General features: G+C 48.5%; 1 protein-coding gene across 16 annotated transcripts in view; it reads right to left on the bottom strand.

The window, feature by feature from the left end:
* Positions 1 to 27,291, bottom strand: part of TPM1 (tropomyosin 1) — a gene marked incomplete at its 3' end in the record, with an annotated part of 31,275 nt that extends 3,984 nt beyond the window's left edge. For 3 of the 16 annotated variants that reach the window (XR_014150862.1, XM_081839244.1, XM_081839247.1), the window contains exons 1-8: positions 26,989 to 27,286; positions 25,292 to 25,417; positions 12,583 to 12,716; positions 11,663 to 11,780; positions 11,105 to 11,175; positions 9,781 to 9,856; positions 8,306 to 8,368; positions 7,483 to 7,552 (exon numbers count right to left, since the gene is read on the bottom strand). Coding sequence is in view for 15 of the 16 variants with exons in the window: in XM_081839244.1 (XP_081695370.1) it covers positions 7,483 to 7,552; positions 8,306 to 8,368; positions 9,781 to 9,856; positions 11,105 to 11,175; positions 11,663 to 11,780; positions 12,583 to 12,716; positions 25,292 to 25,417; positions 26,989 to 27,102 (772 nt within the window). Of the gene's footprint in view, positions 1 to 2,567; positions 2,833 to 5,365; positions 5,449 to 7,482; positions 7,553 to 8,305; positions 8,369 to 9,780; positions 10,780 to 11,104; positions 11,176 to 11,662; positions 11,781 to 12,582; positions 12,717 to 19,177; positions 19,538 to 25,291; positions 25,418 to 25,587; positions 25,714 to 26,988 lie in introns of those variants that run through there. The other 13 variants (XM_081839246.1, XM_081839248.1, XM_081839245.1 and 10 more) reach the window with 12 other exon arrangements.
* Between the last annotated feature and the right edge of the window lie 535 nt (positions 27,292 to 27,826).

Raw genomic sequence — 27,826 nt, 5'->3', positions numbered from 1 at the left:
ATTGTTATATGTAATTTATTGGCATTGAGCTGTGTGGCCTGATTCTTTTACGTAACATGTTGCTTTGAGATTTTGATACAAGGCGATGAACAAGCTAAATACATAAATGACCATGGAGAGGCTAAGGCTTGCCCCTAAATTGTTTTCTCAACATATTTCAAGTATATAAAAATAATAACATTTAACACATTTATGGTTAACCAGCGAACTAAACAAACATAGAAGCCCAGTACCAAAAGTGTGACACAGAAGTGAAATAAGTCATGATAACAACAGAATAAAACTGGTAACATGTCCATTTTCATTGATGAAATTAATTTGTGCTACCACGAAACCATCCATGTATTATGAAGTAGAATCAATTCTCACAAGAAACTTCACGAAGTCATTGGGTCCTTTGGCGTGTATCAATGAGATCATACATCTGTAAGTATCATGTACATGAGTAAAATATGTGTCCAAGTGGCTCTCTCAAATCAAGGTACAGAGGCTCCAATGGACCAGTTATTTCCAATAGCTATGGAGGAAGCCACCAGCCTCAATTTCTTTTGCTTTGGTTGTTGGGACTCTAAATGAGCAGCTTAGTGTTGGGGTGCTAATTGAAAGGGCAGGCCTGTTGCAGCCTTCCAAACTTGGTGCTCTCCATATATTTTGAACTACAACTCCCACCAGCCCCGAGAACTGGCCCTGCTGGCTGGGGATTAATAGAGTTCTATTCCAAATCATCTAGAGGGTGCATTCTTGATGTGAGAATGCCTTTTAGATATACTTTATTTGTATTAATATTTTTATCTTACTGCTATACACATTTATTTCTATACATACTTTCCCTCACATACTCTCCCTCCAAATAATTTCAGAGCACTTACAAAAATTTTTTACCAAAAACAAATAAAATACACTTTAAATAAAATACGTATTTAAAAACATTAAACCACTGTAGAATTCTACCCACCATAGCCAGTAATATCTATTATTATTCTAAGCTGGGGCCCTGGGAAAGCATGCAGGTCTTCAAGCAAGTTTTCATCAGCTAGCAAACTTCTACTGTAAGCATCTCAGAAGATGTGCATTACTTGATGATATGTAAATGTCACAAATAAATAAATAAGACTGGCCCGGTGACATGAAACACAATATACAGTTGTACCTTGGAAGTCAAACAGAATCCGTTCCAGAAGTCCGTCAAAGCGTGGCTTATGATTGGCTGTAGCCCATTGGAAGCCCTGTCGGACATTCAGATTCCACAAGAACGTTCGAAAACCATAACAGTTACTTCCAGGTTTCGATCATTCGGGAGCCAAGGCATTCGAGATCCAAGGAACAACTGTACATATCTATTCAGAATTTGATTACAAATTTGTTTAATGGGATTACTCTCAAATAAGTGGGCATGCACCCGCTTACTTGGGAGTAAGCAACACTGAATTCAGCTGGGTCTAGTTCCAAGCAGACATTCACAGGACTGCAATGTTTCTTCTCATATGAGGATTATGCTTTCCTCATTTATCTTCACATTACATGGATGGCTTATGATGAGGATTCAAATAAAATCAAATTTTGCCAGCTAGCCACCAGTTAATTCCGGAGCATTTCCATTTTTCACAGATGAAACAATTATTGTATTGAACGTATCATCACATTTTCTTCTTATTGTCCTGTCCGTATCATGACTTATTTCCATTTGATCACTCTTGCAGATTTGGAGTTGCTTGCCTGCCTAGGTCTTCAGAGGAAGACAACCGTTTTGCAAGCCAAATACCACCCTGGCAACCAACTGGCCAACACCTTCACCAGTAGGGAAATATTTCCAGCCAACAGCTACACTGGGCAATTCCCCAACCACAGACTGATCCACAATGGTCCAAACCAATATGAGTTCAGCCTGTGACATGTGAAAAATATATGTTCAAAAACCTTCTAATGAACACTTTGTACCTGACCAGCTGGGAAGAGAGGAGAGAGCCTATTAAAGAGGACTTTTCTCAGCCTCAGCTCTTTGCTCAATCTGGGTTTTCAGCTTCCTTTGTTGGATGTGGTTCTGCCACCTTCCCCTTCGAACGCCTCCAGAATCATAAGGGTTAGAACCGTGTTTATTTTTAAGTGAAAGCTGAGATTCTAAGAACACTCAGTTCTGAGAGCGTCCACACACAGAAGCCTGGCTACAGTGGACTTTCACCATATGCAGAGACCCTTAGTTCTAAGCTGACAGGCTTCCAAATGCCCACACTTTTAAACAAATACTTCTTAAGAATCCAGCTTATATCGTCTCACCTGGCTAAGAGAGAGGGAGAAGTCAAGGAAGAAAAAGGAAACTCGCTTTAAAAAGGAGACCCTTTTTCCATCCAACAATGGGAGGTTACACTACGGATGCTGCATTCTTGGATTAAAGACAGGAGGTTTGTGAAATGGGATGAGGGGGGAGGGTAGAGTGGAAGAGAGAGGCAAAAAATAAACTAAAATAGAAAGTAAGAATAAATCCCTAATGGCGAGAAAGCAGATTTTTTTATTTTATTCATACTTGAAATGATGGAAATAAATAAAAGAAATAGCAAAAGAGATACAGCTTACACAGTGGGATTCTTTTTTTATTTTACACTGAAGGTTGGCCAGTTTCTGTACAGTCGAAAAGGCACAGAAGAGGGAGGAGAGAGGAAGAGACAGTGTTCACCCCACGTCCTGCGAGCAAAGGGAGAGCTAGGAGGAAAAGGTTAAAGGGAAACTGGGCGAGAAGGACAGGACCGTGTACTGAGAAACAGCCAGCAGCTTGGAAAAGATGGGTTGTCCAGCGTGACGAAGGTGTCTTTGGAGGAGTGAAGCAAAGACATTTATCTGCACAGAGATAAAAGAAAGGAAATGAAAAAAAAAAATGGCATCATGGATGGCGTGGAAAAGGAAGCAGCAAGGGAGAGGAGCAAGACAGGAGAGAGGCAACAGGTCAGAGAAACAAAGCCGGCTTTGATCAGAGGGTTGCTCCTGCTGTCATGACACATTTCACAGCTGGGGCTGTCAGCCCTCCCAAACTGGGGTGGGGGGCTGCCAGAGCCAACATTTTTCAGTACCTCCAAACACTGCACTCAGAACATGCCTTGCTCATCATGACAAATTTATGCAAATCAGCCTGGGAAGGAGGGGGCTTTCAGCTCATGGGCGTCTTAATTGCAACACCCCCCCACTTTAGAGTGACTGGGGTGACAAAGAAAATGACCGTCAGTGTAAGGGGTGCAGGGTTGGTTGGAGGGAAGAGGCCAAATTGCCTCCACAAGCACTCTTGGCAGGTGTTTCTTTTTAAATATACACAATTAATATTCACTTTCAAAACATATACAAAAAACGGTGTTAAATACATCTATTTCTACAGCTTGATTCAGAGTAACTCATGGCACACACCATTGAGTCAAAAGCAACCTGGTGCTCTCCAGATGTTGCTGAACTCCAACTCCCATCAGCCCCAGCCAGAATGGCCAGTGGCCAGGAATAAGGGGAGCTGGAGCCAAACACCGCAGGGGGCAGACCAGGGTGGAGAAGGCTGGAAGACCCTCATTCACACACCTGCTATTTCAAGCCAGGCATATCCAACTTCCTCACCTGCCTTTTCCAAATTCCCTCTCAGGCAGGACCTGGAAAAAAATCTCTACTTTCTTTAACCAAGAAGGTTATTGTGTTAGTGTGCAATGTTCAGTCAATATGCAAAATTTTAAAAGTACTGAAATTTTGCAAAGAAGCTAGCCATGCAATTTGGGAAGTAGGTTGAGATTTCCCCTTTTGCTGTTTTTAAATAAGTTAGCAAATTTCTTGTTACAAGTTCTCAGTACAGGACAGTTGACTTCTGCTCAGCATTTCTTAAGACATTATAAAGCAAATTGACCCCACAGACTCAAACTCCCAACAATTTCCACTATTTATGGGCTACTTGTTTTATGGGCTACTTGGGTGTTCTAAGACTCAGCTCTGATGGTACATTATTTAAGCAATTTCTATGCCTTTGTTTCCTTTCCCTAACTAGGGAATAATTATTTCAAAGAAACCTGCATTCCATCTTTAGACCATGCCCAACCAGTGGGAAGAAGGCAGAGAGTGAAAGCAGCAGCTCCCTTTGGCCGCTGAAATACACCAATCCTAAGCCCCCAAGATCTCTCCACAGAAATAAGATATATGGACTGCAATAAACTGCAAACTCATCCTGAGCTGAATTTTTTTTGGGGGGGTGAAGGAAGCCAAGATCACCTGATCTCTCACTTTAAAACTCTTTGCCACGTTCTGAGAATCTGAGAGCCTGAAAAAATGGGAAGATGTCACTGTTCTCCTAGTGTACAACCAGAGGCCTATTATGGGAAATCTGCAAAGCAGGATCCCAGTGCAACACAGCAACTCACTCCACTTGTGATTTGTAGCAACTGGTATTCAGAGGCATGTCTGTCCTGAATCTCCCAAGTGTCATTGGGGATCCCTGAGTGCTCCAGCCCTTATTTCTCTTAAAGCAACACGCACCAAAGTCTGTTAACTACACTGAACCTCTTGCATAGCAGGAATGCACGAAATAGTGAAGCTAAATGATAGTGAGAAGCAGGATCCAATAAGTGTGTGGTTGTTTTTAAAAGCAGGTAGCCCGCAGGTAGCATAGTTTATCCAACCTGAAGTATGTTTACTAGGAAGTACATTCCACTGATTTCAACTGAGTTCATCTCCTAGTAGTGGAGGTTAGGAATGCAACCGTAAAAACTTACTAAATTTGGGAACAGAACTTTAGAAATGCTGCAACAGAAGAGAACTTGAAGGAGAAACACTCCCAAAAGGGTGTAGGGAGAGAGCAGGATGGACACACACTTAGGTAAAAATGAGCCTTGTAGGAATGTCAGATAAATTCATCAATCCAAGCATGAAACTTGCCCACTCTTTACTGCAATAGAAAAAGCTCAAAGGCCACTGAATTTCCCTCTCACTGAATTTCCTGCTCGTTAAGAGAGTCTGGTAAGTTGCCCAGCAAAAAGAATTGCACTGGGTGGCTGGGGGACCTCACAGCTGATTGCCAATAATTGTGTTATGAATTTGGCTGCCAGCCAATCTATTGCTGACTAGGAATGCCTTGTCCTCTATGAAACCGCGAAACTGGCATGGAAATTATTAGGAGACATTTAACAAACTCTCCAAGATTTTAAAGGTTGGAAGCTTACTTTTATTTAAAATGTTTCCCCCCACCCCACCCTAGATGGGTCCCCCCCCCCCACCCATCAGACCACAGCCATGCCAGCACCAGGCGTGTGAAGGGGCCAGCCCTGCACTAAAGAGTGAGCCAGTTTAACCTGCAAGGCTGCAGCAGTGAGGCGCCTCGGGGGCAGAGGGGCAGGCAGAAGCAAGAGGCCAATTACATGGAAGTCATGTCGTTGAGAGCGTGATCCAGCTCCTCGCTGATGGCCTTGTACTTGAGTTTCTGAGCATACAATTCATCTGAGAGTCACCAAGGGGAAGGCAGAAGAAGTGGGAGGAGGAGGAGGAGGAGGAGGAGGCAGTGACCAAAGGTGATGTGGAAGCAAAACACCGTCCGGAAGTCATGGCAGCCAGGAGGGGAGAGATGGAGGTGTGTGGAAGGCAGCAGCGTGTGGCACAGGAGAGGTGTGAGAGAAAGCAAAAGAAAACAGATGAGTCAAATGGGTTCAAAAAGAATTCAAGCAGTGGAGTTGCTAGATGTGGGTAGAAATAATAACAATACAGCATTCCTCAGCAAGCAAAGGGTGGGAAAAACTCTCCTAGATGCTAGCTTTCCATTAAACCTGGATAAAACTTGTTCCTATTTTTCTACATGCATTTGAGCTGTTCCATCTCTGCAGCCAAAAGTTGTACAGTTTAGACCAGCCTTCTCCAAGCCAGTGCCCTCCAGATGCTTGGACTACAATATCAGCTCCAGCATGATGCAACTGTGCTGGCTTGGGGGGTGTTAAGAGTTGTAGTCCAAAACATCTGGAGGGCACCAGGTTGGAGAAGTCTGTGGCCTAGACACAGCTTGAAGCAGAAGTTGCGCAGCCCCACCTAAGGAAGGCTTTCCTACCAGAAACACATTGGGGCACCAGCATTTCATCAGAGGGAACTTTTTTCTCTAGGACCTGTCAAAGTCCTTATCTCTCTTACCGCTCCTTCGATTCTGTCATTGCATCATGGGGCTTGAACTCTTGGACCTGGTGCCACTGTCACAGGGTCAGACAGCAGATTGGCTCAGCAGAAAGAATAGCGCTGAGGCCCAAGGGGCTCTGAAACCAAACTCCTCCTTTCCCCCGGAGATGTAGGCCCCTCAAGACCCCTTCTACCCTCTCCCTGTTGGAAGCACCAGAACACACAACCTGGCAAAGTCCAAGTCCAAAACATTCTTCCAGTGTAACAGCAGACAACCCCTTCTCACACAGCAGTTCCCTACAGAATGAGAGCAGGGTCATGCCTCACACCCCAACAAGAACAGGAAGACTTGAGGGAAGGCTCTCCAGCAACTACTTCCATTTCCCCAAGTGTTCAACCAACACAGAAGAAAATTCCAAGGACTTGTGAAGACCTTGGAAGCAAAGGGTGCATGTAACTGCTAAACAGATGCTCCCCATTAACACACAAGCAAGGCTTCAAATGTTGCTGACAGTGGAGTCAGTAGGTGTCACCAAATGGCTGTCTTGACCTTCATTCATCATCTCCATCAGAAAACTATGTCAACTTGCAACATTCCTAATGGGAGCAACTGCAATGCCTCCCTTGGCTGACATTTTCAGCCAGTGATCTTAAGGCACTCATAGCATTTCCTATCTGACTTGTTCGTTTTTTTACGGTGGAATATTCCAGAAGGACCAGGAGGAGGAGGAGGAGGAAGTGGAGTTCAATATTCAAGAGAATGAAGTCTTGAGACACCAAAGGGACAGAGACAAAAGAGAAAGAGGCAAAAGCAAAACCTTCTGTCTAAAGCCAGTTATCAAACATTCTGAAACCCCATTTTCAGTCAATTGTTATTCATCTGCCCTGTTCATGCGTTAAAGGTAAAGGTTAAGTCCTGTCAAATCTGACTATGTGGAAACGCCATTTACCTTCCTGCCACAGTACTTATTTATTTACTCGCGCTGGTGTGCTTTTGAACTGCTAGGTTGGCGGGAGCTAGGACAGAGCAACCGGAGCTAACCCCGTCACGGGGATTCAAACTGCTGACCTTCCGATCAGCAAGCCTGAGAGGCTCAGTGGTTTAGACCACAGCGCCACCTGTGTCCCCTCCTGTTCATGAAAGGCAAGTTCAGCCAGCAATCTTCCTCCCTTGCCTAGTGGTCACTTCCGTTCCAGACGCAGTGATGCTAGGGAGGGGTCTCCCAACCTCTGCTGCCTGGCACTTATCCATGGCAGACGCTTACCAGTATTGACCAAAAATTAGCAATTGTCCACTGTAAGTGCCTACTTCAAAGATGGAGTTTGCTGTCTCAGCCTTCTAGGTTAGCAAGGGATGCAAATAAAGAAACATACCTTCTAAGTCATCAATGCTCTTCTCCAGCTTAGTTACCGACCTCTCTGCAAACTCAGCTCGGGTCTCAGCCTGCAGGCCAAGAAAACACACAAAGGCAATGGTCAAAAAGAGGAGGAGGAGTTTGGATTTGATATCCCGCTTTATCACTACCCTAAGGAGTCTCACGGCGGCTAATATTCTCCTTTCCCTTCGTCCCCCACAACAAACACTCTGTGAGGTGAGTGGGGCTGAGAGACTTCAAAGAAGTGTGACTAGCCCAAGGTCACCCAGCAGCTGCATGTGGAGGAGCAGAGACGCGAACCCGGTTCACCAGATTACAAGTCTACTGCTCTTAACCACTACACCACACTGGCTCTCTTAAGCACAAGGAAGGTATAGGAAAGCTTCTGCATTGTGCAAAGAGGCTGGGTGGCGGCAGCAGGAGAATCTTCTAAAACAGAGTGGGAAACCTGCTCCAAATACAACAATATATTTTTATTTATTCAGGTTGTATCTTGCCCTTCCTACCAAAGGAGCACAGGGCAACAATTATATTTATAGGTGACACCCAATTACATTATGCTCAGAGTAGAACTATTAAAATTTATGGACTCAAAATCAATGGCCTAAAATTGGATGCAGCCCTCTGTTTTTTAGTACATGGAGACCACAAAGGACATTTTCTGATTGGAATGGAAGTTTCCCAAGAGCAGAGCAAAGCTCTCGTGCCCTGCACTTGGGCAAGAAATAAGATTCTTCATGGTGTTTGGCCAAAATCTCTTAAAAGCTGCAGGGAAAAGAAGAGGGATGGCTTCTGTCCCAAGGATACAGCGGCATTTTTACCTCTTTCAGTTTGTCAGTAAGGACCTTGATCTCCTCTTCATACTTGTCTTCCTTCTGCGAGTACTGTAGATTAAGCAGACCAAAGGAAGGTCAACTGAGCAGACGTGGGCAGCACTGAGGTGGCAACGTCCAGTATCTTTACAATCACAAGTTGAAAGACCACTAAAAATAACTGCATGAGAGGAAACCAGCAAAACTGCAATGCCAGGAGTAAGTGTTCAGATTTCATTGTGCAAGCCCAAGCAATAGCCTGTTGTAAGCTAAATGCATTAACAGTGGAAAAGCTTATAACAGGAATGGCCCTTCAAATATTGCTGGACTCCCAAATCCCACCACCACTGACCATTAGCCACACTGCCTGGGTCACTGGCTCCCCACCCTGGCTTATAGCTCTGGCTCAAACCAGCTGTTTCTGCAGGACTGCACAATCTCTCTCATGCCCGGGGGTGGGGGGTGGGGGAGAGAATCTGGAAAGAGGTTTGCACTACAGCACAGAACTCCTGACACAGGATGATTAAAAGATAGCCTATTGGGTTCCTTGTTCAGCTTCATAATGCTACAAGCCACAGTCAGAGTCTGTTCTTGAAAGCATCCATTGCCAATTCTCAGAAATCCAGTTAAACACACAGCTTTCATCTGGCAACAAGTGACTGTTGCTCTCTCTCTCTCTTTTTAGAATAGTAATAAGAAATCCACTTTGCAACCCTAAACAAAACTGTCATTATACTGTTTTATTACAGAATGCTTTTACAGTTCTGTTTTACTGTAGGTCTCAGCAGAGAGAGCAGTGCTTTGCTTGCAGAAGATATCAAGTTCAATCCCCAACACCTCTCAGTTAAACAGATCTCAAAACAGAAGAACATGGAAATGTGCTTCTTTGCCCAAGACAGCAGCCTCTGGACACAGCTAAGTAGAGGAAAGAGTCATCTGAGGTAGCTTCAAAACCCATCCAATCTGTATTGTATTCACTGCAAGTATCACTTTGGGAACTTTGGGTGATTAAGGTTACATTCACACCATACATTAGAAGTGCAATGATACCACTTTAAATGGTCATGGAATTCCCAAGGAATTTTGGGAGCTATAGTTTGTTAAAGGTGCTGAGAGTTACTAGGATACTTCTATTCCCCTGCACAAAGCTACAATTGCCAGAGCTCCCCGTGAAGAGGGATTATTAAGCCACTCAAGGAATTGTAGTTTCAGGAGGGAAACAGCCTTAACAAACTGCAGCCCCCAGATTTCTCTGAGGGAAGCCACAACTGTCTAAAGTAGTACCCTAGTACTTTTAATTGTATGGTGTGAATGTGGGATTAGAAGCATCAGAAATAAGTGGCAAGTAAAATATTTTTAAAAAGAGTACACAGGAAGTAAATTCCCCACTGGAGGCACCAGGACTTACTTCAGAATAAACATTCTGACAAGTGGCTTGGAAATCCCATCATGTAACATGTGCACCTTTCGCAGCTAGACCATACCTTTTCTGCCTGAGCTTCCAGCGACCTCAGGTTGTTGGTCACAGTTTTCAACTCCTCTTCAAGTTCAGCACATTTGCTATTATTTTGGAATGGAGGGAGGAAAGGGGCCAAGAGGAAGAACAGTCATTGGGGGAGGAGGGAGGGAAAGAGAGGGAAGAAAAGATAGAGAAAAATGAAAACTGAATCTCAGAGCTTAAGAAAGGGCCTTGAAAGAAGCTGAACCCACTTGAGATCAAAGAGATAAATTAATCGCAGAACCCAAAGTTGCTTTGAAGGACTCCAAAATATTGTCCACAAATCTGCTATGCTACTGGGCCATCACACACTTGCTCTTGGTTGGGTGAGCCAAGAGTCCCTGGTGGAAAGGCCCCCAAACAAACGCTGCCACATTTCAGCAGGGCCAAAATGGCAATTTTCAAACTGTTTGCAGAGCTGCAACAACCTTCTGTCTGGATTTTCCATGGAATTCTCTTTCTGCACTCAGGAGCCAATGCAGATGTGCCTTGTACAAGCACAAGTGTGGGTTTTAAAATAGCCAGGTTGATTCAGAATGATTTATTCTGCCAACACCAGATGTTTTGGACTACAGGTCCCAACAGCCCAAGCAGCAGGTGTAGTCCAGAACACCTGAGGGCTGACTTATCCAAAACTCTTCAACCAGCCCAGGAGGTTCAGCTTCTTCTTGGGGCTCGATCAGCTACAAAAAAGGTTAAGCACACACCTGTGCACACACACGCCAGCATCCACACCAGAGACGAGAGAAAGCAAACACAGGAGAGGAAGGAGAAGGATAAAGGGGAGATCCAGCCACTACTGCTAAGAGGCATCTAACTAGAAGGTCAGGGTAGCCAGGAGATTTGGGTGGCAGCTAAAAAAACCTGATCATTCGGTTCACAGATACAGAGGTATGTTGTCTCCAGTACCTTCTCCTCAGCAGCCATTAATGCTTTCAACGTTTGATCCATTATCCTTAACTGTTCCTCCAGCTGTCGGGCTTGGCTGTTAGTGAACACATGAAAATGCACAAGAGCCATTCACAAAACAATCCGTGTGCGAGTAAAAAAGCATGCAGTGACCCAGACCAAACAAGAGAGGCCCCCAGAGGAAACGATTCAGACACCACGGAAGCGCACAGACGTACGCAGGCGCAACGACACGCGCACAAACACTCAGGCGTGCCAAGGCATGCAGCAGACCCCCGCAGCTGCCGCTGGAAGATAGCCAGTCACCGTCCCGCACCAGACACTCATGTACTGCGACATACATCACACTTGCCGCACGGACCCCAGAGCCCTTTTCTAATCGGCCAGGCGGTGGCCCCTACCTTTCTGACAGTTCAGCTCGCTCCTCCGCACGCTCCAGGTCGCTCTCAATGATCACCAGCTTACGAGCCACCTATAGCAATGGGGAAAGCAGAAGGAGGGGGGAGGCTCAGGGCCCAGCAGCAAGATGGAGACTGCGATGGAGAATCGTCTCCCAACAACATCTGGAGGGCAACAGGTCAGGGAAGGTTGCCCCAAGTAACTGTGCTGCCCATACTTGAGACAGGGAGGTGGAGAGGGAGACCATTTCAGAAGGCAGGAAGCCAAGGTCAAGTCCCTTCAGGAGGTGGGGTACGACTCCCAGCGATCCTGCCCTTGTGAAATTTCAGCACACTCTCTCAAATGCTTGCTAGGCAAAAGGCATCACTTTCCGCCCCGCTCTTGTGGGCTTCCTCCACAAAGCTTCTCCGCTCAGATCCTCACTGTCTCTCAGTGGGTCACCCTGCCACCCCATGCCTTCTGCAGAGCATCTCAAGTCTCCCTACTCACTGGTCATCCTTGGAAACAGCAGCCAAACCGAATAACCTCCCAAGGGCCCCCGGCTGCGCTCAAGTACCCACCTCTTCATACTTGCGGTCGGCGTCCTCTGCAATGTGTTTGGCCTCCTTGAGTTGGATCTCCTGGATCTCCATCTTCTCCTCATCCTTCAGGGCTCTGCTCTCAATGACCTTCATTCCTCTGGAAGGCAGAAATTACAAGGGTTGGAAAACAGCTTGCTATTGAAGGCCCATTTGTGTCTCAACAATTCTGCTCCCCCTCACCCCCCCAAAGTTATTTCTGTGACCTGTAGGCAAATCAGCACGGCCTCTTTGATTTTGCCTAATTTATGCTTCCCTGGATAGTCTTGGGATATAAAGCACCTGCCTCCAAAATCTTCTGCAGCCATTGCTCTGGCTAGGGAAGTTTCAACAATTCTAAAACACTATTAAGGACTAGAAACTTCCCACAAAGTGCCTTCCTCACTGGTGGGCTGAAATTTTGGTTCCCCCTCTAGCTCATTGCACTTTTGGGTACCAAAATTAAACTTCAAGATAGTCCAACAATCTAGTACATGTATGGCTGCCACTCACTCATATGGGAAAGAACAATTTGGTGCCTCTCCTCACAAATACTTTACAGGTGTGTAAAAGGGTACAAACTTCCCTTCAAAACACACAGCTACTTACAGCAACAGGCTATTTGCTAGTTTGCTTTAAAAAGGGGGGGGGGGAGAGAGCCAGTATCCATGGAATTCCCGTTTGCACAGAGGTGGCGTTCTGAGGCACTGTATGCATCAACAGGATATGGATGTGTGAAGATGCCATTCAGGTGCCCCTCCCTATGTGCCCTCTTGCCAAGATATGCTGTGCATTAGGGTGCGTGGCCCAACACAGCCGAGGCTAAAAGGCAGGCCAGGCCACAACAGCTGCTATGCTCCTGCCTCCCAACTGAGGTGTGTTTTTTTTTTTAGATTGGACAACAGTTGGAGGGCTATCCCCACCTTTCGCTCTCATCTGCCGCCTTCTCAGCCTCCTCCAGTTTCTGCAAGGCTGTTGCCAGGCGCTCCTGGGCACGATCCAACTCTTCCTCTACCAGTTGGATACGCCTGTTCAGAGAAGCCACATCGCTCTCAGCCTGCGGAGAAAGAAAAACACTGTCACTTTTGAGGGAGCTGAAGAGGTGGTTGGGAAGCACACTGTGAAGAGGAAAGGAGACCTCAGCCAGCCCCCCCCAAACATGGCGTCCTTCAGGTGTTTTGGACTACAAGTCCCAGAGCTGTAAGTCTGAAACATCTGGAGGTTACCAGGCTGGGGGGGAAGCAGACAGAAACAAATAGGGGAAAGTGGTATTTTGAGGGGTTAGTAGAAAATAAGCAACCAATTATTAAAGTAGGGGATTCTTTAAAAAAGCAGACTGTGGCCATGTGTCCCCCCATCGCCGCTTGCCTAATCTGTTAGAATATTTCTCAACTCTTTCCTTTTCATGCGAGTTACTTCATGATACACCTCAGGCAGTCTGATCCTTCACTCACTGAGGGATCAAGAGCCACTTTCACTTATAGACAGTCAAAGGAAATGGACCCCCCCCATCTTTTAGAGTTAAAACGTGAAGGAACTACATGGGTCTTATAGATCAAGGGCAAGAACACGAAGGGTGGGGAGACGAGGCCCAGCAACTGCCCTTTACAGGTGTGCTGCCCTGGATGCAACTCCTCCTGCTTCCAAAATTTAGATCAAAAGTGGCCCACACAGCACCCTCTGTACGTTGTTGGACCCCCAACTCCCACCATCCTCACTGACCGGTCATGCTGGCTGGGGCAGATAGGAGTTAGGGATCCAACATCTTCTAGAGGGCACCACGTTGGCTACCATCATTCCAGATTCCAACCTTTTGGGGCAGAGAGCTGTCTTCTCCTTCGCCGGACATACTTCCAGACTTTTTGCTCAAATCATGGAGTAAGGACGGAAATGCATTTCCCCCATGAAAAGCTTTGGGGTCTCTGCAGGGCATAAGCAGGCCATGGGAGTTTCTGGGAGTCCTGGACACGACCCAAAGAGGCAGCTCAGACTCCTGGCTGATTCTCCAGGGCTGGGCTGATGCTGAATCCTCAGCTAAGTCAGCAAGAGAAAAAACCAGAGCGCAAGGGGGAGTGGCCTGCACTCTCAGATCCTCTGTGCCAGAAAGGGCACCTATCAGTAGCTCCAACCCAACTTGTGGTGGCCCACGTGCCAAATATGATCCTATCAGGAAGGGGGAAAGAGTTCAATACTTTTTATACAACTTGTCAAGGGACGCCTTATTTTACAAGGAATGTCATTCCCTACAATTTTTATTCTAACATGAAATATGAGCAAACCAGACTACCTAATTTTAAATACTTCCACAAGTTCACAGAGACATGTCAACTTTGAGGGAAACTCCACTGTGTGCAACAGAGCTTACTCACTAGGAAGTGGGTTTAGGACTGCAACCTAAGCCACATTTTCATGCTCTTCTGCAAACTCAGTTGCTGTGGTTTTTGATGCAAAAGCCTCACTATTGCTTAGGATCTCCAGTGCAAAAAGATCAGGAATAAATACAAGTTTCTGGAAGTCAAAAGGGCGACGCCACATTTCAATGCACTGAGCTCCTGTTCACTTGGGTGGGGCCTGCACAGAATTATTTCCTGGGCCGGCGTGGCTAAAGCAGAGTCCATGTGTGCTTTCTGAGGCTCTCAGTGTTACAGCACTTTCATCTCTGGGGAGGGGAAAACTGGCAAACAACCCTGGTCTCAAGTGTGGAAAAAAAAAACGATTAGGCAGCCCAGTTAATAATTACATCAAAAACTGATCTCAACCCAGTTGCAGTGATTAAAGGTCAGTATCCCACTTCCTGTTCCCAAAGCAGAAAGTCAGCCGAGGCTTGCTTGTAGTTTCCTTGAAAGTCCCAAAATTATGGCCTTGCTCTCCCCCCCCCCTCCGCCTTTCTCCCCTCTTACTGCAAAGCAGGGTTTTTCCTTATATGGTAAAGAAAACTACCCATGACACCGGAGGGGCACTCCCAGGGCTAGCCGATAAACACAAGTTTCTGGTCTGTGTTTGCTCATAGTTTCACTATGAGAAGACCAGGGATTAATGATTGCTGCTGGGCTTGACAGCAACTATTTCCCTCCCCCTCCAGTCATCGTTCTGAAGTGAATGGGAAGGGAACAGCACCCTCCACCCTGCAGAGACTCCCCTTCAACAACTCTGCTAGTTACCTGAACTCTGTGTTTTAAAGGAGTATCCTCACAGGATTTGGAATTTGCACAATACACTGGCCATTTCTTACAGCCTGGCCTTTAAGCGCTTGCCTGCTCTCCATTCTGCAGCAGGCTAGACAACATTTTTACAGACTATCAACTTTTGTGGACTTACTTAAACGACCTTGGCTTTAAAAGTCCTTGGGTTGATTATATATCCCCACCCCCACCCCCCAGGATGGCTTCTACATTATTTTCAAGCTGCCGGAATTTGTTAAATGGGTTGATCTGATTTGGGGGATTTTTTTTTAAAGGAATCATGTTTGCTTTAATCTGTTTTTCCTACTGTTTATTTGCTGCCTCCAAACAGGCAAGCAAGAAAAACGTAAAATATACATACAAGGCTTCCTTAACAAGCAACAATTTCTCAGATGCTGAGATGAACCCCCAGGCATAGGACTACGGCCTGAATTGCAAAACCATCTAAGTCAGGATGGGGAAACCTGGACCCCAAGTCCCAGCAGGCAGCATGGCCAATGGTCAGAGACGGCAGGAGTTGGAGTCCTGCTCCATCTAGAGCCCACATTCCCAAGCAGCCCTGGCTTTGGGTTCCCCTGCCCCTCCTCTTCTCATCCCCGCCTCCCTGTGCTTTGCATGGTGATCAAGCAAACAAGTGGGTCAAGTGCCATTAAGTCAAGCATCCACCCCACAAGGCACCTGCCCAACTAAATGTTTGCTGCAGAGAAAAGGGCAGGATCCCAGCAGGCAAACAGGAACAGCAATGAAGGCCCCACCTGCACTATACACTTAAAGTGTCCCTTTTAATGACCATGGCTTCCCCAAAGAACCATGGGAGCTGTAGTTTGGTAAGGGTGCTGAGAGTTGTGAGCAGGCCCCCATTCCCCTCAAGAGAACTACAGCTCCCAGAGTTCCCCGAGAAGAGGGATTGTTAAACCACTCTGGGAACTGTAGCTTTGTGAGGGGAATGGGGTTCTCCTAACACCTCTCAGTAGCCTTAACAAACTACAAGTTCCCAGGATCCTTTGAGAGAAGTGATTGTGTTTGAAGTGGCATCACAGTGCTTGAAATGGAGGCGGCAGGGAGCTGCTGGCATCCTGAACATTTTGTTGCAGGTGCCCCCTTTTTTTCAGCTTGTGTCTTAAACCCCCCCCCAAAAAAAACAAGTCCTGATCTGAACACCTGTATGGCAACCCTGTGCATAGCAGCCATGTGAAACTCAGCCTTGTAGCAAAGGAAACCAGATTCAAAGATGTTCACATTGGTTTTTCTTTTAAAAAATGGTACCAACACCAATATGCATATTTACTTAGAAGTCAAGGGAGATTATTCCCATGTAAATGAACTGGTTAGCAATGCTCAGGGAAGCTGCCCATCACCCATGATGTCTGAGTCACCAGCTGCACCTGCTGAAGGCGGAGTTCTTTTGTGGGTGAATCTCAGACAGCATGCTTGAGAATTTGCAGCCCAGACAGCACAACCACACACTAGCAACCTGGATGAAGAGAAAGTTGCACCAAAAGCAGGGCAGGAAAGTGCACAAATAGGGGTCTTTTTCAATAGTAATGATGGCTAAGTGGAATCTCCATGTTTAGCGGCAATGTGTCTTTGAATGCTACTTTCTGGGGAGCAACAGCATCAGAGTGCTACCTCCTTTGTGGACCCCCAGGAAGTTGGCTACCACAGGAAACAGGATGATGAGCTAGAGAAGCTGTTAAAGGCTGACCCAGAAGGGCTCTCTCATGGGTGGCATACGCAGAAAGTGACAAGGGAGATTTGTCTTTCAGCAAATACCAAAGGGCAGGAGTTACAATCCAAAGAAACTGGGTGGTTGCGGGAGAGTTTTGTCATTTTAAGTACACTGTTAACCTGCAGAATTATCTGCCACAGGGAGCTGTGGTGTTGAGTAGCAAAGCCATTCCTTACCAGGAAAGGACACAACAAAATGTGGGAGCATATTCTTCCAAATGAGAAGGGCAGGAGCAATGACCCCCAGATGTTGCCAGGGCTCCCATCACCCAGCAAACCTGGCAGCCAGCATGGCCAGGGTTCAGGGAAGGTGGAGAGCAGTATTCTAGCAACATCTGGAAGGCCAAAATTTGGCTGAGCAACTCCCCTGGCAGGCAACAAGGAATGCCATGGGGGTGCATGAATGGTCTGGCCCTCCCCCATCAGCCCACTTCATTCCCATGTTGGCCACGGGGGGGGGGGGAGGGAAATGTTTTTCCATAACCAGCACCCCTCATGCCCCAATCTGCTCTGCAGAAGGCTTTTATTACTATTGCTATTTTTTGCTAGCCTACTAAGAGAACTGGTAGGACAGATGATGTTTCCATTCTGTAGGAGGCGTTGGCCATCTAATGGGCCATTGTGAGAAACAGATGCAGGGCCAGAAGGGTCCTTGGCCTGATCCAGCAAAACTATTCTTATGCTCTTTGATCTGATCCAGCAGCAGGACTCTTCTAATGTTTGTTGAGAAAGAACTCTAGTCCAGGGTGTGGAACATCCTCCAAATGTTGCCCGACTACAACTCCCATCATCCCTGACCTTGCTGAGGACTGCAGCTAATGGGGGAATGGAATCCAACACCTTAAGGAGGGCCAAAGGGTCCCCAACCCTCCTCTGGTCAACAAATTTGCACAGGTATAACACACAATGTGGTTTGCACCTAATACTGTGACCCTGTATTGGGAACATTCCAAAATGAATGTTCAGCTGCCTTTTGAGGCTGGATGCAGTGCAAGATGTGCACAGAGGGGGTGGTGGTCTCTCCTTCATTGGGGATGGAGGGCCACCTATATCAGTGATTCTTTAGCCGTGGGTCCTGCATTGTAGGGGGTTGGACTGAATGCCTCTCGAAGTCTATGAATCAGAGTGGGAAGGGACCACAAGGGTCATCTAGAGTCTAACCCTCTGCAGTGCAGGACTCTTTTGGCCAATGTGGGGCTGAAACCCACGACCCATTCTATGATTCTAAGTGGCATCAGCTGTGAAAGGCACAGAGAGGGACACACACACATGAAGGTACCATCACTTTCTACTTTGGGAGCAAACATGGGTGTAGCCAGGAATTATTTTGGCGGGGGCAGGCTTTTGTTGCAGGGGCAGAACCAAGATATCTGCAATGAAATTGGTCAGTTAGTTATTTCTATTTATTTATTTACTTGATTGGGGGTGCAGCCCCCCTGGCTACACCCATGGGAGCAAATCCCCCAACATTTTAAATAGAAAAGTTAATAGGGTGCAGAGGCAGGACACTGGGTTTAAGTTGGGGAGGAATTCAAGTTTCTGCTTAGCTTTAAACGATTTCTGGTTTGCATTGACTAAGTCTCTGAGCCTCACCTACCCGCCCCCCCCCCACAAGTTAGGGAAGGACGCTAGCTCAGAGGGGGAAAGAACAGCAGCTCAGCCCCTTCTTCCAAGTTCCTTAGCAGGCCCAGGCAGAGCTGGGAAAACCTCCTGCGCAAATCCCCGGAGAGCCCTTGTAGCCAAGACTGAAGCCAAGATGCTCCAATGGTCCCGCTTGACATCAGGCAAATTTCTGGGTAGGCTATGAGGCTGGCATGCCAATTTCTGCTGCTTACAAGGAAGTCCGGATAAACCGGAATCCAAGTGTGCACATTAATGCATGTCCTTCACAACCATACTGTTTGGCATGGATTTTACTCCGTTTAAAAAAGTAAACACTTAGAACCCCCTCGCTGTGCCCAGAGCCCCGCCCTCTTCATCCCAGAGGTGTAAAGGTGGGTTTTGCGCTGCCCCGAATTCAGATTTTCAGGGGCACGCGGCGCAGACTTGCCCCTTGCGCCACCCCGCGCAAAGCAATCCTAAACGGTAACTCACTTCCTCTCCGAGCCTGAGCCCCCTGAGCCCAAAGCGACTCCGGCAAGGCTCTCCTCGGCCTCGGTCGAAGCCGCGCCGCGCCCGGCTCCCCTTGCAACGGCCAGCTCGCTTCTCGCGGGGAACTTCCCCAAAGCGCCGCCTTTGTCCGCCGAGGCGAGGCCAGCGCAGCAGCCCCGGCAGCCCCCTTTGTCTCCCGAGGAAGCTTCGGGGAGGCTCCTGCGGGGCGCGCCTTGCAAAGCGCGAAGGGCACGAGGCCCGCGGCGGGGAGAGGGAGACGGGGCTCCCTCTTGTCTCCGGGCTGGAAGGGCTCCCGACTCCGAGCGGGGCTCCCCAAGTCCCTCCTTGCTAGAAATCCGAGACGAGACCCCCTTTCCGCGCTCCGCGTCTTCCCGGTTCCCAGGCGAGCTGGCTCGGGGGCTCCCCAGAGGCGCCAAGGCGCAGGCAGGGCGGCCGCCGCCCTTGGGAATGCGGCGCCCGGCGCGATGCTCGGGGGATGGCCGCCGCCGCCGCCTACCTGTTCGCGCAGCGCCCGCTCCTCGTCGAGCTCCCGCTGGAGCCGGCCGGCCCTTTCCTCGGCGCCGTCCGCCTGCTCTTGCAGGCTGCGGATCTTGCGGCGCACGGCCTCCAGCGAGCTGAGCCCCGCCGCCATGGGCACCGCAGGAGGGAGAGCGAGCGAGCGAGCAGGCGAGGCTGCCAGAAGGGGAAGCGGGCGGGCCGCGGCCGACCGGCAAGCAGCGCGGCGCAAGGCCAGGAGGCAAGGCGGCGCCCACCCCGGCTCCTCCCGCCTGGCCGCCTCCGGAAGTCCGCCTTCCCGGCCCCGCCAGCGCCCACCTGCGCCGCCCGGAGACGCCGCGTCTCGGCGCGGAGCCGCGCCCTGCCCTGCAGTGGGCTGCGGCGCGGACCCTGACTCGCAAGTAAGCACCGCTCAAGCCCAACCAGCATCACTCAGATCTGCGGGACTTCCTGCGGATGAAATGCGCTGCGGATCGCGCTGCCTAATTCCTCGCCAAAGTTATATGTGGAGACCTCCACCCCTTTTACACTGTTAGTTTGGAAGTAAACCTCTCCCCTTATTAATTTTTTAAATCAATAATATATATATAAATCCGGCTGGATTGTGATAAAACCAGTGGAATTCATTTCCTAGAATTCCTCGGGAGTGAGTCCAGCTCCATTTCAAAGCCGTGGGATTTGCTACTGAGTATGCATGTCCATGGGGTCACGAAGAGTCGGACACGACTAAACAACAAGAAGAAGCATGTCCATCATCAGTTTGCATGCAGACACACTTCCTCACATACTTTTTTTGCAAGGCCCACAAAATCTTACAGCAGAGTAAACACTTCTGGGATCATGCTATGTGATCTGCTTTTGATTGCCTCTCTGCATAAGAGTACCCAAATATTTCCCCAGTGCATGTCCCTGAAGAGGCAGGTGATCTCTGGACTGTACCACAGGTCAAGGTGAAGGATGCTCTTTCACAAACACCTCAAATCCCTGCATCAATAAATCTAGCATGTCAGGGTTATGCCTTAGCCTTTTTTCATGGGCGTACTAGCTATCTAGATGTTTTTGTATCAGTAGTGGAAAGTATTAACCAAGTAAATATATTAACCATTTTTGCACACTGAGATACAATCCTGTCCTGTGAGCCCTCCTTTGCTACCTGAAGTGGAATAGCCCTGACACAAAACATGAGAGAACTTGGCATTGAATGCAGCCGGATCTCGCATTTCCCAAGATACAGCCCTCTGACCCACATGACTCTTGCTTGGGTAGCAAGGAAGGGTCACTTGGCCTTGTTCCTGTGCTGTGGTGGACTAAGCGGCTTTGTCCCAGGCCTGTTCTCCTGGAACTGCCCCTGCCCCAGCCTCTCTCTCCTATTTGTACTAAGACAAAAATGCCCTGGGGCAGGAATGGGTGAGAGGTTTGGGGGCTTGCTGCAGCAGAAAAGGGGGAGGGTGGAAGTGAATGGAGACTTTCCAGAAAAGGTGCACAAGTGCCACCTGGTGGTCAAAGATTCACAGCACTCCCAAGGTGGGAGGTGTTATGCTCCCAAGGACAGATGCTTTGGCTCCAAGTGATACTACAGCAACATTTCCTGGCTTTAAACCATCTAAAGAGTTGAGCCAGCTGTCACAATCGCACTGTAGGAAGTAGTTACCAGGGACTGAGCCTGCTACAGATTCCCAGCATGAATTGTTTAGCAGGCTACCTAGCAAGAGCCAGATATGCAAAAACAAGACAGACTCCCACCAACAGAGATTGCGAAAAGGCCACTATAACAATGCAAATGAAATGGGAGGACATGAGAATGAAAGGTGCTTGTCTACATTTCTGGAAACCATTATGGGAGATATGCAGTGCAATCTTACTCATGTCTATTTAGAAGCAAATCCTGTTGTGTCTGATGGATGTTATTCCTCAGTCTGGAAGGGCTGGAGCTCAGTGGCTTTGCATGCAGATGGCCCCAGGTTCAATCTCTGGCACCGCCAGGTATAGCTTTGGGATTTCTATTGTCTGAAACCTCACGAGAACTGTTGCCACTTAGTCCATCTACCTCAGTATTGTCTCTACACTAAGGGTCTGATTCAGTACAAAGCTGCTTAGGTTTTTAGGGTTGTGGCCTTAATGCCACTTAGCATTTGCTGGCATTCAAATCATTTCACATGCCTTATCTCACCAGTCCTCACAAGAGTCCTGCAAGGCAGAGCAATATTATTACCATCTCTATATTGGTCTATGTTTGCAAGGAAGGCTTAGAGAACTTGCATGAATTCTGAAAAGTATGCTTGTTCAAGATATCAGCAAACAGAATTGTGGCCTCTGTGAAGGGGGCTTTACATCCTTCTATTTGGGAAAGAGCAAAGAGGTTTTAAATTGGCTCTGAACATGCTTGTGTTATAATGCAAATGGAATGGAAAAATTGTGCCCTGCCCCCTGAGAAAACAGGAAGGGGGAAGGAGCAGGACTTGCTGGGCTAGAGAAAACTAGGAAGAATACTGGCTGAAACACAGGGAATGTCAAACCAAAAAATCACCTTGAGTTGAACACTCCATATTCCAGAGTCATTCTAGGATGGGGGAGGGGGGGCTTAGTGACAGCAGGATGCTAAAGTGCTGTCCAAAATACTCCAGATATCTCCAAGGAGTTTCATAGCAACAAGGCACAGGGGGATTCTTGGCACCACCAGAAAAACCGGGGTGGAGGACAGTCGAAGGGCAGTAGAAGAGATGCCTTATGCCATCACCATTCCTTCTGATTGCAGAACCAAGTGGCGAATTCCAAAAGGATGCCTTTTGTAACTGACTCCAATTGGCTGGTCTTGGGGGTTTGGTAAAAAAACAAAAGCAGAGCCTAAAGCCTGCCTACTCCTGATCTCGTCCAGTACTGCTGTCTTTGACTGGCAACAGCTTGTCAAGGTCTCAGGCAAGGATCCTTTAAAGCAGGCTTTGCCAGTCTGGTGCCCAGCTGGCTGGAGTTGATGGGAGTTTTAGTTCAAAACCTGGCGGGGGGGGGGATGACCAGATCACCAAACTTCTACATGCAAAAACCAGGAGTGTCTGCCATTGAGCTATGGGCTTCTCTTTTTCTGCTCCCCCACAGGGAGTGGTTTCCTCACTCCTGCCTTATCTACTGATATGAGCTATGACAAAGGCTAGCCAGGGTTTCCCTTTGACTAGGACTTGCAACTTCAGTTAAACTTTGGCTTCAAATCTTGGTCAGATGAGTCGCCAAGTTGGGTGTGGTGGGTGTTGGCCTATGGCAGAATCAGCTCCTCCTCAGTCCTGCTTTAAGCATGACACCAGGTATATATATATATATATATATATATATATATTTAAAACCCAGTAATTCGACAACCTACCTGGCTGGGACTGAGCACTTAGCATCTACAGAACCTTCTGCCAGGTTTTCAGCCCCAGCCAGGTGCATTGTCTCTGGTGACTGTGTGAGCAACAGGAGGACGCCAGGAATCCAGTCTGTGGCGTGTGGCTCTGGCACACTAGTTGTTTCTACATGTAGATGTTTCTGCTTTTAAATACAGCTTCATATTTAAACTGAGCTTCAATTGTTTGCTTTAAAAATGAATGGAGAAGTCTGCAAGGAGGGTATTTTTTTAAAGAGAGAAGCTGCTTAGCCCTCTTCATTATAACAGTTTCCTTTCCACAAGACAGGATGTTCCACATGTTCAGAATTATATACTACGGAGGTCGGCACATGGAAAATATTGTTCTGGTCATCCAAATTGATTTTTAGTTGAAAGCTGTGTTCAGAAGCCAGAAGGAACTTGGCCTGCTCACCCTCCTGGGAGGGAGGAAACCCCCCCACGGATGGCCATTTTGGATTACCATAAACCTCCTGAGGAAGCCTTCAAAACACACACATTTCAAGCACCTGGGGAGTAAGCCCCAGATTACTCAACTCACCTTACTTTTGAGTATAATAGTATAGGATTGGGCTGAAAGGCTGGAATCCCTAAACACTTACCAGCCAGCAAGCCCCACCCCACTCAATCTACTCAGTGGGACTCGGTCCTGAGTCAACATGCTGCACGAGTAGTACTGATCTCTCTCTCTCTCTCTCTCTCTCTCTCTCTCTCTCTCTCTCTCTCTCTCTGTGTGTGTGTGTGTGTGTGTGTGTGTTGTCTGACTCTCTCTCCTGATAGCAAACATAGTTTTCAAAGCAGAGCAAGTTCAGTTGGGGCTGCCTGTACTACAGTTTTCTGGCAAGTGAAGGCTTCTGAAAGTAGGATCTGTGACAATTTAGAACAATAGGGCACACCTTTACAGTAAAAGGGCACCTGCCAAGACTCTGCTGACTGGCGGAGGCCACAGAGGGAACAGGATAGCAACACCCTAAAGTTACTCATTAAGCCGTTCCCTCCCACTACAGGCAAACCAGTGTGTCTCAAAGGAAGTGATTTGGAGGCTGACTGCTGTCTGCTTTGCCCATGACTAATGTCCCCGCAGTTGCCCAATCCCAGCCGGTAAAGGTGATCTCACTCCAGGGAGCCCTTCCTCATGCACACTCATTTAACATCCGTCCTTCCCTAAGCATTTTTCTGAATCAATCCAGGAAATTATTTCCTCTCTAGGCAAGTTGGCCTTCTAGATCAATCAGCACTGGATCTCCTTTTGCTGCTTTCTACAAAAAGAAACCCCACACCTAAAAGGTGCAGGATGGAAAAAGTGGAGTTTGGGGCAGGCCCACTTGCAAACAGATGGGGAAGGAGCCCTCGCTTTCCTTTCAACATTTGCAAGCCAATGTGCCTGCTTTCTGAATTAAAGGGAAACAGCAAGAGTCTCCTTCTGAGAATCCAGTAGCATTTCTCAGCTCTCCCCAGCCTTCATCTGAGACAAGCCATTTCCAAATAGTCTGCATTCTTTTCCTTATAAGGAATATCTCCCCTGGATCTATATGCGGTTCCTTTGAACAAGTTAAATAAACCGGCTGGCTGGAATGCTGACTTCCATCTATAGAATGCCACATACGGGGGAAACACATCTGAACCAGATTAGACGCAGCCTGTCTCTCAGACGAAGAGTCATTCTGTGGTTCAATGGCTGAAATTAAGTCAAACAGATTCCTTTCTAGGCTGGGCACAAGACTTTCTTTTTTAATCCTACGCAATGGACTGAGCAGAAATAAGAAATAAGTTTGTCTTCCAACTTGCACTGGATCGTCTTCATTTAACACCGCACTTTTGCCCATTCTTTCTAAAACCACTTATGTATATGGAAGTTATGCTACCATTTTTCAAATGAGAGAAATATAAGTGACATCATCTGCTTGGGATGTGCATCACCCGCTCTAAACTTGGGAGGACGTCTTTACTTGGAAAGAATTTCCCTTGCACCGTAATGGACGGGGAGCTACAAATGTCTGAGAGTTACATGCATGGGACTATTTAATACTCGTCAAGGGTTAGACAGGTGGGCGGAAGGAGAGGCTGCAAAGGGTGCAGCTCTCACCCATACCATATAAAGTGCTGAGCTATATATAACCCCGATGCTTATTCTCTGGATCTATCTCCTGCAGACTGCAGACCCAGCAAGTATCACCTTCCGGGCTGAGTTCTCACAGCTGTAGTTTTCTTGACAAACCTTCTGACTTTCAAAACCAGAAGATGGCTTGGAAGTTAAGAATCATTGGCCTACCTCTACCCTTAAATCCTTAAGCACAGACATCTTTTGATACCCTAGTGGGTATCCATTATATGCATTGGAGCCTCAGCTCAACAACCCTAATTATTTACATCCCTTCTCTGTTTTATGTGTATCAATATGTGTCTTTTGAATAGTTGCAAAGATTTTAAATGTAACATCAATTATCCCTTCATCCTCTGCCTGCATATTGACCCCCAAGAGACATCTTTCCCCTTAGCTTATGAAGCAGTAGCACTTCACACGCTTGGAGGTACCCAAAATGAACAAATGGTACCCATGCTCTTTGGTGATGGGGTGACTGTCATCATGCAAGGAAAATGGTCTGTTCCTGCCCATCCGCCCATGTCAAGAGATGCCTGGCCCTGAAGATGGACTTGGGTGGCCTTAGAGATTGCATAGGCTGTTGGCAGCCCAAGTGTTAGTGGTGTGTGTGATGGTGGAAAGGGAAGGGTACTCACATCTGCAGCCTTTTTCTCTGCCACCTCCAACTTTTCCTGGGCATCTTTCAGGGACTCAGAATATTTGTCCAGTTCATCTTCAGTGCTCTTCAGCTTCTTTTGCAGAGACACCAGCTCATCCTCCAGCTGGTTGTGGCGTGGGGAAAGCAGGGAGGACGTGTGGGAGAAGGGGGTGCAGCAGGCAAGGTGATCGCGCACAGGAGAGGTGCAGGTGCAGAAGGACAGATGGACAGAGGAGGAGAGAAGGAGGAAAGAGGGAGAGAAGGAGAACCGTTAGCATCCTCTCAGCACGGTACCTTGGTGGCCTTCTCATCCGCAGCCAGCAGGCTCTCTTCCGCTTTGTGCTGCTCTTCCAGAACCCGGTCCCTCTCATCCTCAGAGGCCCGCAGTTGCTTTTCCAACTGCAGAATGTCCTCCTCCAACTAGCCACGCATGTTAGAGGCAAAAGAGGAGGAGACAGACAACACACTCAGATGCATTTGTGTCCAGGGACATTGCCCTGCCTGCATCCACCCTCTTGGATTCCTCCCACCCACCCCGGAATTAGAGGGCACAATATTTTTAAAGGTCTCCATCACATGGGCAGACACGACCAGAAGCAGGAGAAAAGGCATTAACCAAGTGGCATGTGAGGCAGGATGCAACAGATCTGAGCCGTGGACTCAGCCCCATCCACAGGCCAGTCAACACCCTGTGCTTAGATATAGTTATTGACTTAGAGGGTTTGGTTGTTCTTTTTATTTTTTAACCCCACTCTGGAGATCACTTTAAAAAAAGTGGGGTGGGAGACAGCCCCTGATTTGAACTCTACCCCAATTCAGCTATACTTAGTCACTAGTAAATCTTGCTGAAACCAACAAAACAAGTTATTTGTGAGTAACTATTTTCAGTGGGGCTTAGTCATAACAAGTTTCAGCTGGCCTGGCCTGATTGATGGCAAGGACCCTCATGCCCACTTGGAAGTCAAGCAGAACTGGGAACATTGGGGCTTCCTCCCACAGGGAGGCTGTGGGCTCAATCCTCTAGGCATGCCTCCTCAGGATCAGGGCCCTTGAGCCCAATGGGCAGCCTCACCGCCTGGCCTTCTGCATCTTTTCTCAGAAGTAAAATCCCATCCCCATGGGATTTTACTTCTGAGAAAAGAGGCTTCTGGTCCTGCTGTAGGGATTCTGCTCCTCTTATTGCAGTGAAACTAGTTTGACGCTCAGAAAGCTGGCAGGCGGGCCTGTGACTCCGTGTGTCAAAAAGTCCCACGGCACACCCTGCTTCTCTTCCTCCACGACCTGGGAGCCGCGGAGCGGGGCCTGCTACTGTCGAGCCACCGTCCAGAAGCCTTCCCCTTCAGCCAACTGCTTTCCTCAGGAGGAGGTGCAGGTCCCTTCTCTCCCGTGAGCCCAGCTTCTTCCAGGGGCAAAAAAGAAAGACACCCCCAACTTTAGGCAAATTTCCTCGACGGCCCACCGCGCGCCCTCTTTCTTACAAAGCACTCCAGAAACCCAACGCCGGGAAGGCAGCCCGTCGGTCTGGAACCTCCTGGAGATCCACGGACCTTACTCCCGAGGAAACACGTCGAGAATCGGGAGGGTCGTTTGCTGGCGCGCCCCCTCGCCTTCTCGGGGGGTGGTTCCCCACATTCCCCAGCCCCACTCCAAACTCCCTCCACTCCCCTGCGGGGCCCCGACGGGGCGTCCGCCCACCTGCTTGCTCCTGTCCTCGGCCGCCTTCTTGTCGGCTTCGGCTTGCTCGGCCCGGTCCAAGGCGTTCTCCTTGTCCAGTTTGAGCATCTGCATCTTCTTCTTGATGGCATCCATGGCGGCGGTGGTGGTCGGGGGTCAGCGGCAAGAAGAAGAAGAAGGAGGTCCCGGCTCGAAGGCGGCGGCGGCGGCGGCGGCGCGGCGGACCTGTGCGTCTGGCTGCGGCGTCTGGAGCTGCCTTCCTGGAGGAGGCTGGGCTGCGCGGAGACGAAGGGCCGGGCTGAAGTGCGAGCGCCTCCCCAGTCGCGCCGGGCAGATAAGTACCGCCGTCCCCGGGGGCCGAGTGCATTCCTGGAGACATCCAATACTTTTTTGGGAAAGGGCTCGCGCCGCCCTTCCTCCGCCCGCGCGCCTCCCCAGCCCTCCTCCTCTCCTTCTCCGCATCTTTTTCTCTTCTCCCTGCCATTTGATCCCAGAGATGCCTATATAAGGGCAAAGAGGGACGGGGCGAGACGGCAGGAGCCGCCGCCGCCGCCGCTGCTGTCGGGGAGCCTCCGTCCAACCTCTGCTTCTTCCCCCAAGACGCGGCCCAGGATGGCCCTCCGCAGCCTGGACGGCTTTCCCGGGAGGCGAGTGAAGACCACCACGCCTTGGACGGCCCTTGGGCTCTGCCTGGCCCCTTGCTGCCTTCCACCTCCGCCGTCGGAAGCGGGAGATTCCTCCGAGCGCCAGCGCGCCCTGCGCCTCCCCGTCCTTTGGGGCATCTTGTGAGAAGAGGGTGATGGACCCGATGGACGCCCCCCTCCCAGGCTCTTTTTACCTTTATACAGGCCAGGGGGAA

This window comes from Podarcis erhardii, assembly GCF_964252035.2.
Source record: "Podarcis erhardii genome assembly, chromosome: 14".
Classification (NCBI taxonomy): domain Eukaryota; kingdom Metazoa; phylum Chordata; class Lepidosauria; order Squamata; family Lacertidae; genus Podarcis; species Podarcis erhardii.
Note: the sequence above shows the minus strand (reverse complement) of the source record. Positions and strands in the feature narration are given on the sequence as shown.